This window comes from Notolabrus celidotus, chromosome 13, assembly GCF_009762535.1.
Source record: "Notolabrus celidotus isolate fNotCel1 chromosome 13, fNotCel1.pri, whole genome shotgun sequence".
In the NCBI taxonomy this organism is placed as follows: domain Eukaryota; kingdom Metazoa; phylum Chordata; class Actinopteri; order Labriformes; family Labridae; genus Notolabrus; species Notolabrus celidotus.
In genome coordinates this window covers 7,464,139-7,484,148 of record NC_048284.1, presented here as the reverse complement: position 1 = coordinate 7,484,148, position 20,010 = coordinate 7,464,139, and the positions used below count along the sequence as shown (strand labels likewise).

Here is a 20,010-nt window from a genome sequence, read left to right as displayed (position 1 = left end):
CTCACTCTCTATCTCTCTGTCAATCCCTCTTTTACTCACTAGCTCTTATATAGAGTCTACTCAAAGTTGTGTTCATTAAAACACTCTGCTCCTTGTTATCTCTCTGACTCTGGTTTTTTGACACACAATAAATGGTGTTTGATTCTTCCCCAAAACACACACACACACACACTCACATAAAATGTCTTGTTTCCTCTCATTTGCACACTTCATCCACACTGGAAACCATACACTTTCACTGTCAGTGCATTGATTGGGCACTTGATTCACAAATAAGACACTTTCTCGCCTCATGTTTCCCGAATTGTGTGTTTTAAGATCTGGTTTGCATCATTTTTACAAATTTGAATCCTGTGATAGCCCTCTAATTTTGTCATGTGGAATAATAACTCAGCAGTGCACTGAAACCTGACATGCACATTTTCTAAAATTTCAAAGAAGAAAACCAGAGAAGAATTTGTATGTAGCTGTCAGCCTCTATTGCCTTGTTCTCTTGCGCACTCCTTCGCTGTCAGCTTAGTTTATGATTGTGTTTTTTCTGCTGCTTGGGGTTGTATCAAAAAAATCCACAGAAATAAATCCCCCGTTGTTACCATTGTTTCTGCACCCTCTACATGACAAACCTGCATAAAACTGGACCATGCCTTTGCATCATTCTGGATGTGTTTTTGCATGTGTGTGTGTTGCATGTCCATTTCTGTCTCCTGGCGTTGCTCCCTGTCATTTTGTCACCCTTCCGCTGCTGGCAAGATGGAAGGATATTTTCCCCGGGGCAACTGGGTGTGACCTCGACTATTTTAGACTCTCAATCACCAGCCGGACAACAACACGTTCAGTGTTTATCTGCATGTTAAGTGCATGAGTGTGGACGTGGTTCCATTCTTGTCGTAGCATGCAGTATATGCAACACACTCAGGTACTTTCCAACACGCTCCACAGAGAGCCAGAGCCCTGTGGTAAGTGTTTCTGTGCAGGAGATTGATGGTGGCAAAAAATGGTTTCTGTGTGCGTGTGTGAAGACTTGCATGTCGCCAGAGATTGCCAGCAGTCATGCCTCACACACAGGCCATGCTTGCCCCAGTCATCACCAATCACAGTGACAGCGGGTGAAGGACTGCTTGCTGACAAGGGGAGAGTCAAATACACACACACACACACACACACACACACACACACACACACACACACACACACACACACACACACACACACACACATGGAACATTCTGACTGAGTGATGGCCGTTCCAAAAGAGAGTGAAGATCGCTCTTGAAATTCTTCTTTGGACCTTTAATGAATGTCATCGGTCCAAAGGGTGTCTGTCAACCTTCAGGAGAAATGTTGTAGCTTGACCGTTCATAGTCTTACTCGTGAGTCACCCTGATAATGGGTGCTTCTTTCAACCTATACTGCATCTAAAGCCATAAAATCTCCCAGACATGAATTATAACACCTAAAAGTCTTTTCATACTCATTATTGATAACTGTGTATACTGCTTTTCTACAATACTATAAACTATGTAGATCATTTTATCTAGAAAACTTAAAGAGCACTACTTAAAGCTCCTGTGCAAGGAACCCTCTGTGTAGATTTTGGCGCCCCCTGTGGACAAATTTATATGTCTTATCTCCTATATGAAGCATATTCTAATGAAATATCTCATTCTGGGGCACCGTTGGCCTTGAGGTCTGATATACAGAGGCTATAGCTGCGGTCGCAGGTTCGATTCCCGGCCTCAACCGAATTTTTTGAAAATCCCTCAAAAATACAACTTAAAGAAATAATTAAGAAAACTAAAAATCTCATTCTGCTTTCTTTTACAGCCAAACATATCACTCATTGAGAAGTTTGCAGGAAAATGTAAACATATTCTGTTACAGCGGCATACGAATACTCAATTCATCTGACACCTACCCCGTGGCAGTATGAACAGACCCAAAAAATAACTCTAATGAAATAATCCATCTACTTCCTGATGGTCTTGTTTGCTTTTTATAGGTCATTAATCAACATTCAATCTGTTAGGTAGCCTCTAAAATAAATACTCTACACAGGAGCTTTAAGTATGGTATCTTAAGTATGGGCTTTTTTGCCTTTATGTGATAGGACAGCTGAAGAGAGACAGGAAATGTGGGGATGGAAGACATGCAGCAAATGGTCAAGGCCGAGAGTCGAGTCCGAGAGTCGAGCCTGTGACCGCTGCGACAAGGACTATAGCCTTTGTATACTGGGCGCTTGCTTAAACTGCTAGGCCAATGGTTATAGCTCGATTAGGCAATTTAATATGATCACTGCATACAAGCGCAATGTGGGAATCGACTTTAGATATTAGCACAACAAGTCAGCGCCCATAGAGGTGGTATCCTGGCTTCAAGTCTCACAATAAAAAAGAATAGAGGCGCATTGTCCTTATTAATATCCAGTTGATGGTCAATAGCTAAATTCTAGCCTCTCTAGACTGGACTCCATGCAGTTTGGTTTTTGCCTTACATGTATTGTTTTCTAAAACGTGAACATGTTTTGTACTGTCAAGTTGCATCCGTTTGTCATCCTATATGGTATAAAAGAAGTCAATGTCAGATTTCCATGGCTCTACAGTGCAGGTAGAGAACCACAGTGAAATGAGATCCCAAAAACTAACATGAAAATCTGAAATTGCAACAGCATATTCATTATTTCTTCCCCTCCCTCCAACTCGACTACCACCCTTTCTCTCCTCCTCAGATTGAAATAACTCGTCTCCGCTCTGATGTTTTTCATTTGCATATAACCTCAGTCCTTTGGTTCCACAGCGCACACTCTTCAAAACTAATAGATGACAGGCTTTGATATGTTCCACCACATTCCCTCGTTTCTCCTCCTCTCCTCCTCTGTTTCTTTAACGAGGGGGGGATTTCAGAGCGAGACCCCTTCTTTAAGACGCAGAGAGAGATTTCAGAGAAAGGGGTTGGAGGGGACGCTCGTCTGTGGAGAGGCTGAGGTGCTTAAAATGCTGGTTGTGTAAATGCCTCTTAGCGGCTCAGGAATAAGGATGAATGCGCGTTAGCTGTGTGTGTGTGTGAACAAATGCAAATGAGTCGTGCGAGCTAGGTGAGAGAGTCACTGATGTCAAGTTAAATTCTCAACCGTGTAAACAACGGGTATGAAAGGTGGTCACACTGTTCTTAACCGAAGAACTTAAATTCCTGTTATATATTCATCCTCAAAATTAAGGATTCAAGTGAGAAACTTCAGTTTCACTAAACTTATTCAACTGCAGTGACACTGTCAGGCATACAGAGCCCTAATGTACCACACTTTCCTCCTGTTCCACATTTGGTATTATAATTTGAAGGTAGTCTGTGCACATCAGCCCACCAGTGCTTTAATGAAGTCAGTGACTGAGCTTTAATGCTGAGAGCTAAAATCAAATCATTGTACCATCCTCTGTGTTTCTGTGTTTGAATATGAGCACAAGCTTCAAGTAGTCTGAGAGACAAAAGAAACACAAAATCAGTGTTGTAGCCTCCAAACCTCCAGTTTGAGTAAAGTCTTGAGTCCCTGGTGTTCAGGTCTGAGTTGAAAATAAGACAGGTCAACATGTCTCAAACACAAGGCAGAGTTTAAAAGTGGACAATGTTTTAATGCAAAGATCTAAAGCTTTATTGTCATTTTACTGATGTGCAAGGACAACCATACAACAAAAGTATTATGGCACCCCTCCTGAGTTGAAAACACAAAAAAAATCAGCATTTTAAGAAATGACAATAAAAATAAATTCATTAGGCAAAATAAAATAAAAATAAAAATAAATAAATAAATAAAACAAAATAAAATAAAACAAAATAAAATAAAATAAAATAAAATAAAATAAAATGAAATAAATAAATAAAATAAATGAAAAAAAATATATATTATTATTTTTAAAAAAATGTTATTTATGGATCACTTTTCAAAAAGCAGGTTACAAAGTGCTTTACATGGGCAGTAAAATAAAACAAGTAGGTCATAAAATCACACATGGCAAGATTAAGAAATAAAACACATTTTAAAAGACATAAAATTCCCCTAAAAAAAATCTGAAGGAATCAAATGATTTTGAAGTGTTTTTTTAAATGGTTGAACTCAAATTAAATTAAATAAAGTTCAGATAAAGTCAGTAAATCCTCTCCTCACTGCAAATGCTCTAAAAATAATGCGCTAACATTTTTTAAATCAACACTTAAAACTTAAAACAACATTTGCAAGTAACATCCAAAAAATGCCAAAGTTGTGGATGAAAGGAAATTCCATATAAATGCCATTTTATACAGTAGTTATTGTCTTTTAGTCAGCACCATCTGACACTTTATTCAATCTGTTTGTTTTGTTGGTATAACCTGAGACAGCAGCTCTTTATCTGGGTCAAGGTCAAAGCTATCGCTAGGTTGTGGGGCTGTTCCTTTGGCCTGGTTATAGCCCTTGGGTCTTTTCTACAGCTAACTGCTTTGATGTCTGATAATCAAAGCATCAAAGCAGTACGAGAATCTTTCCAACAAAACCTTCACAACATTTACTCTGGCTCTGTGGTTTTGGAAGTCAGCGTACAGCGTGGCTTGTGTGAATTAATTTGCTGGAAACAGCTTAGCACAGCTTTAAATGGGGTCAAGCATTAGTAAGAGCTATTATGATTTAACCAAATTATGAAAACAATGAGTGAAAGTGAGTGAAGGCTGGAAATAGCTGGGGAGTGAAGTGTTGATTTTCAGTGGGATTACCAAATCTGGAAGGATTATTTAAAAGGAGCTTGGACATGTTTGTTATTGGAAGCCAACGATAAAGATGGTGGATGGATGTTAGTCAAGAGAAGTTAACTCTGTGAAGCATAAAAAGGAAGAATCCAATATTTGACAGTATGTCTAAAAACCTCAGAACATATCTAGGTTTTTTAAAGTTGTATTCGTCTTGAAAACTTTGGTTATGATAAATTAGCTAGAGTTTAAATTAGTAAACTGATACACCTGCTTCAGTTTGGGAACTATTACTACTGTTACTAAGGTGAACTTGAATCCAAACATAATTACAGGTCTGCAGTGGTGCCAAAATTGTGGTCATCTGCTTCAAAGTCAATCTGATTCATGCACACTAACAACCCAAGCCTTCACACCTTAGTACAAATTAGTAATACTTTTCATTGTAGGCCTGACATAATGGTCTTATGTTGTATGGCACAAAGGAGTTTTTAAAACGATTCAATTTACACTTGAGGACTCTGTACCTTCTTCCAGATGGTAAAAGTTCATACTCAGAGACAAGAAAAGATGAGACTTTTAAAGGAAAACCAGGAACATGTTTACAGGTCTAAATCGGCAGAGATAAGGTGTATCTCTCTGTACCAAGTGGCAACCTCCAGTCTTAAAATATGAAGCCCATGCAGAAGTGCTAAAAGCTGCAGTTCATCGAGCGTCCACTTGAGGCTGCAGAAACACCGGAAACCACATACACACCCATTCAAAAAAGACGATCTTTGCAGCAGAAATAAACATGTTTACAGCCTGGTTCCAAAAACGGTTTAGCTCTGAATAGCTAATTTTCCAATCGGCACACATTGTACAGGGGTGAATTTTTTTATAACCTGGCAGTTCAGAAGATTTTAAGATTACGAGTTTTGCCCATTTAAGGGCATGGCTGTCTTGACTGACAGGTGAGCACCCTGTAGCTGTTAGCGAAAAAGGCTAAAGGCTCTTTACCTCACACTAGCTCAACAGACGTTAGGTTGCATTCAGCATTTCCAATATGTCACCCGCCGACGATAGGCTTCAAAACAGTGCTTCACAAACACATGGATGACGTCACTGATACTATGTCCATTTATTATACAATCTATGCTCTGTCCACCGGCTGCATGGAAAGCAACACAAACTCAAGAGTTCCTCACAGGAGCTTTAAGTTGATATTGGAATTAATTTATGACATGCGAAACCATCCAATAAAGACTTATTTTCCAGTGATAGCAGCAGAGTCCAGGAAAGATGTTCATGTTTTCCTTCCCCAAACAGATTCTAATAAGATTTTAATATTGGCAAATACCAACCCCCCCTCTGAAACCAAAATATAAACTTTGATGATTGCTGACATTTTGCTGGCTTTGCCTAATATGACAGCCTTCATTAGCGCTGGAGTGTTATTTAACTTTTAATTTTCTTGGCATGCTTTATTGACTGGCTTACTCACTGTCTGGTACCCAATATGTGAAGCAGTATCAGAGGCCTAAAACGATGTTCAGGAACAGCTCTAGAGTCCATTAAGTCTAATAAAGCAGTATGTTTGTGGACAGTCCAGCTGCTGGAAAAGGTTACCACTTGGATGAAGACGCTGCACTTGTAGAGCTTCTTTGGCTTTAATTCCCTGAAGCACGAGTTTGGAATTTGCATCATGTGGTAGCTGGGATGGAAAGGTTGATCCTCCCTTCTTTATGCCTCGTGGTGAAGTAAAGTAAAGCAGGGGGAAAACAGGACCTTTGAAGTGGTAGCGAGCAGGACACAGCCTCCAACCACCGAGCCACTAAACAGCCCTGCCCTGGCAGCGCAGCAAAGCACAATGACATTTCCATACGGAGGCTGCTTCTAATGTGCAAATATACAGCATGCTAGGGCTGTTTGGTGCAGAGATGTGGAAAGAGGTTTTGAATACAGACTTTGATTTGTGCTGAGGGGTTCAATGAAGAACAAAGAAGTGAAAGAATGTAGCTTGGGTTGGTTTTGTTCAGAGGGCACTATGAAAAAAAAAAGGAAGGGGATGTAAAACCTTTATTTTGTCAGCATCAATCCAACATGATTCTTCAGTTTTCCGTTTTAATTTCCTGTTAACCTCCTTTTGTTTTGCTGGTTTGCATGCTGCTGTAGACATGCCTCTTCTTTTGGCAGCTCACTAACTGAATCTTTTCTTTTTTTCTTTACTTTTCAGGAGGAAGAGATGCCCGAGGTAGAGATAGACATAGACGACCTGCTGGAGGTCACCAGTGATGACGAGAGGGCCAGCAAACTGCAGGTAAACGTCTATGAGATTTTTGTTTGATTCTGAATGTTGGTGAATTTAAAGACCCTCTTGTTTGAATCTGGAAGAATGAAATCATAAGCTAAAATAAGACACACATCAAGGGACTAGTTTTTTTTCTATTGAAGAGGGGTTATATGAGGTACTTGTCAATAGTAAGTGTATTGGCCACAGGGGATGCCGGTCAGCACGGCCACTCTACTGAGAAACGACACATAAGCTGGGCTATCAAACCCTGCAGACAGGATCAATTTTACCACATAATTAGCTAATCTTAAGAAAGTCCAACCCCAAAACTGAAGGTCAGTGTAAGTGGAGGCTATATTTAGTCACTTTTCAGTGCTTTGCTTTCAGAAAGCCACTTTGTTTGAGCACTACTTGCAGAACCAATGCACGTGTTCCCATGCCTGCAGCACACTCATCAGCTACTCCGGTCTATGATGAACAAATACACTTTCCTCTTAGTACACTCATATGTTGTGAATTTAGATATTAATGCAGCTCATTTTAAGATAACTTTTAGCACCTAACGCCAAAGATTATCCGACTGACACAGTAATGACTGTAGAGCTTGTTTTTTCAGCTCAGTCTTCTCCTTCAGTATCTAACACAGTACATTTTCATAAGGTAAACATGTCCTCAGGATCATGGGTTGTGGACACTTACTATAATGATGCACTTCCATTTGCTTTTCTGCAGAGGTTTCAAAAGTATTCATATTCATTACTCAAGTAGAAGTAGGCCTTTAGATACTAGGGTTTAAAAAGACTCATGTAGAAGTTGAAGTATCAACTCAAGCTTTTTACTCATGTAGTGGAGATAATGTTGATAACTCCGTCTGGACACTAGTTCGTGTAGTATTACCAGGTTCACACAGGGGTGTCGGCCAGAACACCACTTAAGGCCAAATGCTCGAGAGCACGAAAAACACAGAGAGTTGGAAGTTGGTTGATTTGGGTTTTACTTCGTGTGACTGTGTGGGTGTGTGGTTTTCTACAAAGAAAAAGGGACAACAAATATGTCTTAAATATGTAAAGCAATATGGCACACTTCTTTATACTATAGCTTAGCTTAGCAAGAGTGTCTGCAAATCTATGAAATGAACACATGGAGATCATCTACACTCTAAACGGGGACTCAATAACAGTTTACAGTGCAACATCAAATTAAATCAACCCTCTTATTACAATTATCCTTTAGATTAACACTCACTCTTTCATTCACGCACATCCAGCTTCTTGTCACTTGTCTGTCACTGCACCAGCTCTCATCACCGCATGGCCTCACTCACTCACAGTCAAACATTAGCTGGGGAAGCCCCTCCCACATTGAAAGTGAAAGCATAACTTAAACATAACTGAAACCAAACAGGATTTAACATAACTTTGGGGCCTTTTCTACAACTCAAGTAAAAGTGTAAAAGTTCTGGTTTCAAAACTTCTTAAAGTATAAAAGTAATGTAAGGTGGAAAAATGCCATTAAGGACAAAAGCTTAGGCTGCGCCACAGGGGCCTATGGTGCACTACCCCACCTTCCCCCCAAAAAAGCATGTTTCTAGAGGCCATAATGACTATAATGTTATATTAATATGTTAATGTTGAAATATTTGGGTTGCACCTGTTTCAGCCGCATTCATGCCCATTGAAAATGAACGCATTTGCATACAATGCATATACATTAAAGAACATATATGTGTACTTCTGAGCATTAACGTGTTTCATGGAGCAGAAGACATGATGACTAGTTGCCTATAAGTATTTTAATGGTGCAAAAAGTCAAACTTCACAGGAATGTTATCAATAGCCTTTATTGGACTGCCAATGTACATAAATGTGTTTTCTTTTTAACGATGACAAGCCAAAATGAAATAAGAGTAACGAGGCTATTTTCAAAATGTAAGGAGTAGAAAGTACAGATAATTGCGTGAGGAGTAGAAGTAAAAAGTTGTCTGAAAAATAATTACTCCACTAAAGTATACATACCCTAAATTTCTACTTAAGTAAGGTAATGAGGTATTTGTATTTCGTTACTTGACACCTCTGTTTTTCTGGTTTAATATCTGAAAATTTAAGAAAGTTGGTCAAAAACAGCAGTGTGAGGCACTGATGCAGACTGTAGCCGAATGTGATCCACTGGTATCCTTGATCCAGGTCTTTAAGTACTGTTCTTAAGTCCCAGACATGACAGCAAGTAATTTCCTCAGTTCATTGACGTTGGTTCATTACAGTTTACACACCTGCACTACCAGGTAACTTGGGACCTCCTCTGCTCTCCAGTTGGAATTTCCTTCGGTCCGTTGAGTCTAGTTCTTCCATTGTGTAAACTCACACAATACATAAAGGTGTCCATGAACAGCTGATTAGTGCTACAAGTGGATCAACATGTATGTCCACGAAAGTGTTTAAACAATATTGACTTTCTGACGGCAAAGACAATCACAGAGAAATGTCCAAATAGAGTGTGAACTTACACTGACATTCATTTTTGGGATGGGGATCCTTAAAATGAGCTAAATCAGGAGGTAGAGTTGAGAACGTATGGCCTTGCTTCTGTTCTGGTTCTCCGGCGGGTTTCTCCACAAATGGACCGAGCTGACCTGGATCCCCTAAGAGTATTAGCATTGAGATGTACCTCAAACAACTCTACTTAAAAAACTAGAACTATCCCTTTTATAGACAGAGGCAAAAATGGATGCTTGAGGCAGTTAAGCCTGTGCAGAGGGCCCTAGAGTCTTCCACCAGAGGGTAAGAGCTGGGCCGGATCTGACATACTGCAAAGCTTTATGCTTTTTAAAGATGATTGACACAACCCACTTTCACTTCAACCACTTAATTTGAGCGTGGCCAAGTGAAAGTATCTGACTTCATTTTGACAGCTTTCCAAAATACACCAACCAAGAAAAAACACATCAGAAGATGTCCAATTGGGGCGCCGTTGGCCTAGCGGTCTAAGCACGCCCCTCATATTTAGAGGCTATAGCCCTCGTTAAAGAGGTCACAGGTTTGATTACAGCCTTGACCATTTACTGCATGTCCTCCTCCACTCTCTACTCCCCACATTTCCTGTTTTTTTTTAAACACATGTTAAAATAAAGATGTACAATTGAATATTTCATATATTATTTAAGTTTTAACACTTTTTGTGAATGTACTGAATTATTGCTATCTAACCCTTCAAACCAACCTTTCCCATTCTCTCCACAGGAATCACTAACAGACTGCTACAAACCAACAGAGGTTAGTATGTTTGTGTATCCGTCATCTAAATACAATAAAACACTTTACAGTATATCAATGACGCAGCAGTTTGTATGTGTTGACAGACATGATTATTGATGCCCAGCTGTTCGATCTGTCAGCGTATAGTAGAGTGCTGTATGCTGACACATTGGTGCCCTAGATGTGTATGTGTGCGGTTAATGAAAGTCTGGTGACACACACACACACACACCAACGCAGTCATCTTCTCTTTCAAGTGTAACCCTGACCTCAATACATCTACGAGTTTGCACCATGCTAGCAAATTAACCATATTAGAACCACGCTAAAGTAGTTTACTTGTTAAGGGATTTGTTAATGGTTAGCATGTGGATGTGTGTGTGTGTGTGTGTGAAGGGGTGTGTTTGTGTGTGAAGACTGTTAAGTATTTGGGTTCGGGTAAGGTAGAGTTAAGCTATTTTGGTGATTAAAAGTACAACAGACCAATCACATTAGCTCTACATACGGTGATCTCGTCCAGCCTGGACTCCCCATCTGTCATCTGTGTATGGGTCTTTGTGTGCGTGTGTGTGTGTGTGTGTGGGTGGGTGGCATTAGGTCAGCCTGTGAAAACCACTACAAGGTCACACTGGTATCCAGAGCTACAGTAGAGTCCGGCCAGGTTGATAGCCACTGATACGTGTCACACTTACACACACACGCATGCATACACACACACATACCCACCCACCCAAACACACACTCACAGACACACGAACACGTTGTAATCCTCTGAGAATGGAGCAGCACAGATGCCATTTTGAACACAATCCCACAAAGACGGCATCAGCTGGGGGATAAACAGTGAAAGACAGAAGGGATGGAGAGAAAAGGTGATTGTGAGAAAGGAAGAGAGGATGAAAAAAAGGATGAGATCACTGTTAGAAATGAAGGTACTCTGGGAAAACAGCAGGCGCTGAAGGGAAGGATGTTTGAGAGGGATGCAGAGGGAAATGTGGAAAGACAACCAGAGGGAGAAAAGACATTAAAGAATGTCAGGGAGAGGAGGAGGAGGAGGAGGAGGAGGAGGAGGTATAGAGGGAGATAGAGGAGGGGGAGCCGTTGGTAATTAGGTCAGGAGCAGTGTCACCCCTGCTATAATCAGGGGGATTATATTCCAGAATATTCTCCACTGTAATCCTGGACCTCAATGCTTTGCTTAAACCTTATGTGGGTGAGTTCCTCAGCCTGTTCTGTCCTTCCTGTCCAATAATCCACTACTCCATCATTCCCATTTAAAGGGCACTACCACCTAAATAAGCTATACTGCAGTCCTTCAAGCTATTGCTTAAAACCAAGCAGTAACCTCCAGTGTTGATAATGTGGAAGTGCAAAAACCTGCAGTACCTCAAGTGTCCACTTGAGGCTGACTGTAAAAGCCAAGGAATCCCATCGGGTTCCATGTAAAAACGTCGACTCTACAGCTAGAATAAACAATACAGTCGGGGTTCAGAAAACAGTTTTGGTCCATGTAGATTATTTAATTCTGCCTACAAACTGTTTGAGGTAATTTTTTTAAATGAGGCATTTGTTAAGAAAATTCAAAGTCTAAGAGTTCTACATAATCTGCATAACAATGGGCATAGCTGAGTTGACTGACATGTGGGAGTGTGTTTTTGCCAGTGTCTAGGTAGTCTGGAAGTTAGGTTGAGTCAGCATTTCCATTGTTGCGACTGCTGTAATTGGGCTTCTAAACGCCTCTTCAGAAACCATTGAGTGACATCAGAGAGATTACGTCTAGGTTTCAATGCACACTTTAATTTTGAACTCTTTCTTAAAGTAATAGTTTGAGGACAGTTAATGGCTAACTTCACTGAAGTTAGATGAGAAGTTTGATCCCCTTGAATGTCTATAGGCTAAATTTGACACAATTCGTTAGCTTAACTTAGCGTAATCACTAGAAACAGTAGCTCCTTTGGCTAGGTCCTCTGAAGCTCACAGATCTACAGCTTATGTTTTTTTGTTTGAACTTAATAGAAAATAAAGGGTAACATTGATTTGTACACGACTAGTTTTATACGTTTTTTCGTATTTACATTCACCAGTGAGCTAATGTGGTGCAAGGTTTTATCGCCTTGTTTATGCTAGGCTAGTATATCTAGCAGTTTCCAGTTTTGATGCTTTGCTAAGGCAACTTTCTGCTAACTGTAGCTTACATTTATTGTATAGACTTGATAGTGTCATCAACCATGATGCACAACTCATAGAAATTCAAAATTCATCTATTGCTACTTATTAATGGTTAGTGTTGTAGTCAAGACCGCATTAACCAAGACCAAGACATGTCTGAGACCAGAGCGCACCGAGACCAAGACAAGACCAAGACATTTAGGGGTCGAGACCGAGTCAAGACCAAGACCAAGGCAGGGCAAGACGGAGACAAGACCAAGACCATATATTTTAATGAAAAATCATTATGAGAGTAAACAAAATAAAAGACTTTTGTTTATTTTATTGAAGTTTGCTTTAAATACTATTGACAGCAACAAACAAGGTTTGGTTTTATCTTTGTTGCCTTTCTTTTGACTCCTTAAGTTTAATTTTTTCTCTTATCACAGTAATGACAGGGACACAGAGCGCATCAGTGGTGGTCTTGACCGGTCTTGATATAAAATACTGAGTCCGCCCAGTCCGAGACCGAGTAAAAAACGCTTTCGATTCCGAGACGAGACCGAGACCTTAAATAAGCGGCCTCGAGACCAAGACCGGTCTCAAGTACTACAACACTATTAATGGTCTTTAGAGTTTGTAGGGCCCATACTATCAAGCACAGACAATAGCAGGGCCCTTCTGTCTTAGCTAGTAGGCTCAATTAAACAGTAACCCAGGCTAGCTTGGAGACAACAAATCATTTTAATTTAGTCTTCTTTTTTTCCGTTAGCGTTCAATTATTAATTATCTATCCCAAAAGGAAACACACTTTCCCCTCTAGGTGTTGTTGTTGTGTTTTGGATTATGAGTGACTGTTTGTCTAACCCACTTCTCATCTTTGTTGCAGGACTTTGTCCGTGAGCTGCTGGGCAGGATAAGGGGAATGCGAAAACTCAGTGCGCCGTCCAAGAAGGGCCTATAATAGCTGCAATGTCCACCATCAATCAACCACTACGTCATCTCAGCCACCTACTTAACCCACCCAACATGGACTCTCATCATGAAGAATAACTTATCTAAACATTACAGCATTAGTAACTATTCTGCAACCTGCAAACATGCATCATGAACTCCATGCATTTAGCACTATTCATCCATTTCACAGCCACATAGAATAACAAGGTGTATTATAATAATATTTTGACTGTTGAAAGGTACTTAAGCAAAATGGAGCCAACATGGTTCAAAAGCAAACAGCCACAATAAAAAGGTCAAGCCCTGGAACGTGCCAGACAGAACTGCAACTGTGCTTTAACGCCACCTAATGCCCCATTTCAGAGCCATGTTACAAGCTGACGCTGTAATCGCAACAGCCATACAGACTTGAACACAAAGAAATGTCAAAAAGGGAGGTGGTGGAAACATGTTTGTACTGCAGTAGGTGTGAAATTAGCTGTAGCACTCTGTAAACACAGTGCTTCATGGTTTTCCTCTTTTTTTACTGAGGTATTTTGCTGTTACTTCTTTTTACAAACTGTACTGTTTGTTGCCATTTACTGTTACATGTGATTGAAATGTGGTTTTCAAGCGTTTTTGTGCTACTTTGAAGTCAACCCTCCTCATCCTCACTCTGCTTTCAAACGTAAGGGAGCTCTGTAGTTTTATTTTAAGCACAAGGCGTAAATACATCAGTCGTGTCCTTTTTTTGACGTGTTGACTCTGGGAGTAGTGGGGACGTTTTAGCAAACAAGACGATGATAGTGGAAGAGTTTTGCTTTCTACCCACTGTTCTTGTACACTTTTCATCACAGCAAGGCATGATGGGTGTTGCAGTTCTCTGCATGAGACTACAAAACCTGTATGATTGGCAGCCGTTCACTAACCATGTTATCCATCGTATCCCATTGCTCCCCTTCGCCAGGATACATATCTGCAAATCTGTAATTTAGGTTAAAGCACAAAGTCCAAACTTTGTATTTTGTCTCCCCACACTCTGATTCACATCACTCTGCTTACTCACCTCTCTGCCAGTGGTTGATGTTGCCTTTAAGGATATTCAGGATCAGATCACACTACTCTCAGCACTGAACCTTAACTACTGACAACCTAACGGCAAATCTAGTTGAGCCAGGATCCGATGACAATTTGAAACAGTCACACCGATATCTGTCACATCCTGTACGGAGGAGGTGTGCCAAATTGGGAGTATTACATCCTAAATGTCATACGTCATGGAGGCATTAGTGTGACACAGCATTTCCACAGAAACTATTTCAGTTTTTGAAACATCAGAATTTAAATAAAATGTTACAGACCTCTCCAGGTTGCAGAGAATATGTTTTGATTGCATAATCCCAGGAGGGTTAAGTGGCGGATTAAGTTATTTATTGTTCGGTGCACCAATACACTCAAAAACAACCTGTAAGCTCTGGTACAATCATGACTCTTGTTCTGGGGTTGGGCCCAGTTTCAATTTCGTGCAGTCTCTTGTGAACCAACCGGAATGGAGCAGTCCAAAACCTGCCATGTGATCTAAACCCTCAGCTGCCAAAGACAAAAGCAGGGCAATGTTTGGTTTTAACACAACACTTGCAAAAAGCACCCGTCTTGCATGCTTACAACAGAGAAAAAACACTGATAAAGACTATAGATATTATGAATTATAATCAAGCAAAAAAATACTTTTTTGAGCTAGCCACCACGTCTGACTTTGTAGAACTTTTTGTGTTGAAGCAACGTGACACTCACGTTGGAGAGAATCCAGGAAAATTTATAAAATGGTGCTGTTTTTGATGTTCTTCCCAGGTATTGGTTGTATGAAACACATGTCCAGTGTCGGGTGATGCCAGAGAAATAAGTCCACAGGATGTATAAGTCTATGTAGAAAGGTTGCATACAGTCTAAAGTGGCATCCTCTTTTCATTAGCTTTCCTCAGTTTGAACCCAGTGAATGTGCGTTTTACATTCAGCTAGTAGAGGATGATTTGTGCGATAGAGATCCAGATTGATGCATTGGAAGGAAAAAGCTAAAAGTGGAAGCCATTAAAGGCAACTGGGATGCATCCATGATTTGTGTTGAGGTACGCCATAATATTCTCTCTGTAAAGAAACAGTTCAGGGGCAATAGGCTGATATTTTTTAAGTTATGGGATTTCATGTGAAGAGTATTTTGAAAGTGTCCAAACTAGAGAGCTTTATGTTTGCATGTATTTTTAAAAATTGCATGTAGAGGGGAACATTTTGTTGGCCCAATGATTTTTATTTCACAAAATAAAACACTTTCCTTTTTATACCTTTTATTATTATTATTCAAATTATTATTATTAAGACTTAAATATTCTGTTTTTCAGCTGCAGTTTTGTTTTCTGTACATCCACAATAAGCGTTCTTGTTTTTAAAATGTAATGTGGTGTGTGGTTTGTTTTTGCTGATAATAAAAATGCAGAAGGACTCTGTACTGTTTAAACAGAAATCTTCAAATGTGTATTTCTACATTTTCTATCAAAGACGAGCAGCTGCAACTACAAGAAAATGAAACAGAGTCTGTTTCCCTTTTTTCTTGTCCTTCTGCTAAACTAACAATACTTAAAAGGGCACATGTGATAGCAATATGTATCCTCCTGTCTAATGTGACAAAAACAAGCTCTCTTATTACACCTTAAAGCTGCTGTTGGTAGTCACAGAATAAACATCTGTTCAGAGAGAGGGACTTCGAAAGTCAACACTATCCCTCCCAACCAGATTTCCTCTTAGCCCCCTAACACAGATCGCCGTGTTCAGGCTAAGGCTAAGTGTTCAGTCATGATAGTGCCAGACTCATAACCAATCTGAGGACGTAGTAGGGGCCACCCATTAACCAATCAGGACAGAGGATTGGAGATGAGCTATGATTGGTCCATCATAACGGGAACAAGGGGAATAATAACATTGCTTGATACAAAGGCATTGGAAAACACAGAGATTTGGCAATAGTCTGAAATTACTTCACTTACTGATGAGTACTGATGGGCATTATGATCTTTTCTCCAAACCCAGCAGAAAAAAGCAACATTTTTTACACCATTCCTACCAACAGCAGCTTTAAAGCATTTATTTAACCAAAAATTTAAAAATGAAATTTGTCACCTTCTCTTTCAGCTTTTATGCTAAGGCTAAAAGTATTCAAATGAGCATTTGATAAGTGGTGTCAATCTTCTAGTATAATCCACTCAATCCATCTCCACTAAAACAAATCCCGAATTACAGATTTAGATTGGATTAAGAAGCAAAACAAAACAAAAAAACGTCTAAGCTAATGGTGCTAAATTGAGCACATATGATAGCAATATGTATCCTCCTGTCTGATGTGACAAAAACAATCTGTTATTACAGGTTAAAGCATTTATTACACCAACATTTTAAAAATTAAACTTGTCACCTTTTTTTTCAGCTTTTATGCTAAGCTAGGCTAAAAGTATTCAAATGAGCACATGTAAAAGTGTGTCAATCTTCTAGTATAATCCACTAAAGAGTAATCCACTCAATCCATCTCCACTAAAACAACTCGTGAATTACAGATTGGATTAAGAAACAAAACAAAACAAAAAAGCTAAGCTAAGCTAAGCTAAGCTAAGCTAAGCTAATGGTGCCAAAAATGGGCAGATGTGAGAGTGGAATTAATCCTCTTGTGTACTTTTGAGGACAGAAAAAGATAACTTATTAGAAGTCACTAATCACAGGTTCTTTGGTTTTTATAAGAGAAACGTGAAACAAAAAATGTTAAATTAAAAATCAAAAGTGTCCATTCTATTTGAAGCTAAGCTATCTTTTCTTAAAGGGACAGATCCAAGAGATGTATTGATCCTCACATATCATTTTCAATTAAACAGCCAAAAATATTAGTGTTTTTATACCAAAAATACAAAACAGACAAACAAAAAATAAATAAAGATGTAAATAAATATTGTTTTTCTATTTCCTCCTTCTAAGTCTTTGTTTTCAGCTAAACTAACGGAACCTCAAGAGATGTCAGGATGGTTTTTGTCCTTGTTCTTGAGAAAAGGAATGAATGAGCATGTTTTCCAAATGTCTAAATATCCCTGGTGGTTTTTGCTTCATTGGTCCTTTAAGCCAGGGGTTCCCAAACTTTTCAGCCCGCGACCCCCAAAATATAGGTACCAAAGACTCATGACCCCCACTGTCCCTCAAAGTGATTTAATGTGGCTTCATTTAGATGGTCTGCAGAAAATTAGCCTACCTATATGAGCATGTGGCTGTGTTTCCTGTGCTGTTATGAATTAACCTACTGCTACTGATGCTTTTGATAATTCACTGTTCACTAACCCTAAACTTGGGAGTCATCTGGCAAAAAGAAAGGCAGAAAACTCATTACATTTTCTATTTTCAAGGTTTTATTTCAAGGTTAGCTACTATTTCTGTCAAATAGAAGCTAGTAGATAGTACTATAATGGATACAATGTGCTATTTTTAGATAATTAAAAAAAAAAACATTCTGGAAGATATCTCCAGACCCCTCATTTGTGTCTCGCGACCCCCCAAGGGGTCCCGGCCCACACTCTGGGAACCCCCTGCTTTAAGCCATCTTATTAAAATGTGTTGTTGTTTGCTTGTGTGTGGCTCTTTCAATGTGCACTCTCATGTGCTTGTGTTTCCACATCAGAGCGTTGTGGTTTCCAATGTGTTGCCTCTCAGTGCCACACACTACTTCAGTGGGAAAGCCTTGTGCACTGTCTGATTCTTTAAAATGCTCATCAGGGTATGACATTATTGCTCAATGTACGCCTGACTAGCCTTTCTCTGCAGCATGCCCAGCCCCATATGGACTACCCTACTGGCCTACTGTACACTGTTGCTGGGTAGAAAGTGTTCAATGATCTCTGAGGGTGATTTAAGACTGTTATTTAAGAGGAAACAGTGAGTGCGCTAATAAGAAAGATTACAAACAGTGAGGCTTAGAGTTGCATGATCTGTAAAAGGAAACACGTCAACACCGCTGCAAATCAAAGCTCATGTACTGTTATTTCTAAAGGGAAGTCATGTGGAAGAATATAGGCCAGTTTACAGTAGGGACAGACAGAGAGAGAGAGAGACTGTGAACGTGCCACAGCTTTTATTCCCGCAGAGAACGTGATAATGAAGGTCTTCTGATTCACTGACACACATTCCCATGCAGCCTCGTGGATTTCACTGCAGGGAGACTGAATTGCACATGCACACACATGCACACGTTGCTGCTTCTGCTGCTGATGCTGCTGTGTTGCAAGGAACAGAAAGCCAAAGCGGTGCCAGCGAGAGGCGGCGTGTGCCTTTAAATTCCATGACCCACTTTTCACAGCTGGGGCTTGATGGCTGGCTGGCTGGCAGGGAGCGCTCGTGCACGCTGTTTTGAATAATTGGGACTGCAAGGTGAATGTGAGGAGAATAGTTAAGGACGGGAGCTTCTCCTCCTTCTCCTCTCCACCCCCCCTACCCCTCACGATAGCCAGCGTGCCGGGGTTCAGTCAGCTGGCTGCACACCAGCAAGTCTCACACCAGCAGTGTCCTCGAGCCGCTCTTGGTCATGGTATCTCTGAATATTAACACTGATATGAATGAGGACAGTTGTTAGGCAGAAAAAGAGGCATGGAGGTATGACATGAAATGAGATTGAGCCATCTTCGCTCGTTGCTGTTCGATTCGAAGCCTCTGTGAGTTTTCTAGAAACACAAATGTGAGGCATCATGTCTCCTTTGTGGGAGACAGCCAAGCAGACCTGTACTGTAAATTTGATGTGCTCCCATCCCCCCTCTTTCTCTCTTGATCCTACATGCTCCTCACCCCCACCCCAGACTCTCTTCTTCCACTGTCTCCCTTGTGGATAATCCATGATAGCAATATTTCAGAGCAATAAAGTGAGAAAGGGGGAAGAACATATTGAGGCTACAAAAAAAGACACACAGACATCGCATATGACGAGGGAGAGATAAGAGAGAGAGATGAGTGATAGCGTGACACTAGCAGCCTGCCTCTTCTCCCCCTCTTGGCTGACAGATAGATCTCATCTCGTCCCCAATCGCTGCATGAGACAAACGCCGGGGCGACGTGTCACGCTGTTGTGGCCTGCTCATTCATTCATTCACATGACAGGCAATTCAGCCATAGAGCATCCTTCATTACACAGAGGAGAGGAAAGGAAGAGAGGATGGGGTGATGCTTTCTTGTCACCTCGTTGACACCAGCTGTTATCCTGCAAACCAGACCTGATGCATTGTGGGAAGAGAGGTATTTCTCTCTTGGACTTCAGGAACAGTAGTGGAAACAAAATAAGGGCATCGTAAAGAAGGCCGGGAGACGTCACATCACTCTGAGGAGTCTCCAGCTTGATTATGTGTTTTTGGACTCTTACTGAATATTTCATTCTGCTTCTTCAACCTTAATCCCTGGGAACAACCTCCTGCCTTGACTTTATAAATACTATATAATACACATGCACATGCTCCATTTACACAGCCTGCATGTGTGTGTGTGTGTGTGTTTGTGGGAAAAACCTGCAGTGCATCTCGAGGGAAATCTATTTAATTTCACTACGCTGAGCTCATTCAATTTTCCAGCTCTCCAGACATAAATGTTACAACTCCTGCTCTCCAAGCATAAAATGATGAAGGCGTG

General features: G+C 40.3%; 1 protein-coding gene across 1 annotated transcript in view; it reads left to right on the top strand.

Annotated features, from left to right (window-relative positions):
* ppp1r14c (protein phosphatase 1, regulatory (inhibitor) subunit 14C) overlaps positions 1–15,826 on the top strand; it is a 36,672-nt gene extending 20,846 nt beyond the window's left edge. The window contains exons 2-4 of the mRNA XM_034698898.1: positions 6,926–7,009; positions 10,219–10,251; positions 13,271–15,826. Coding sequence (XP_034554789.1) covers positions 6,926–7,009; positions 10,219–10,251; positions 13,271–13,345 — 192 coding nt within the window. The 3' untranslated portion in view covers positions 13,346–15,826. The remainder of the gene's footprint in view (positions 1–6,925; positions 7,010–10,218; positions 10,252–13,270) is intronic.
* Positions 15,827–20,010: the final 4,184 nt, after the last annotated feature.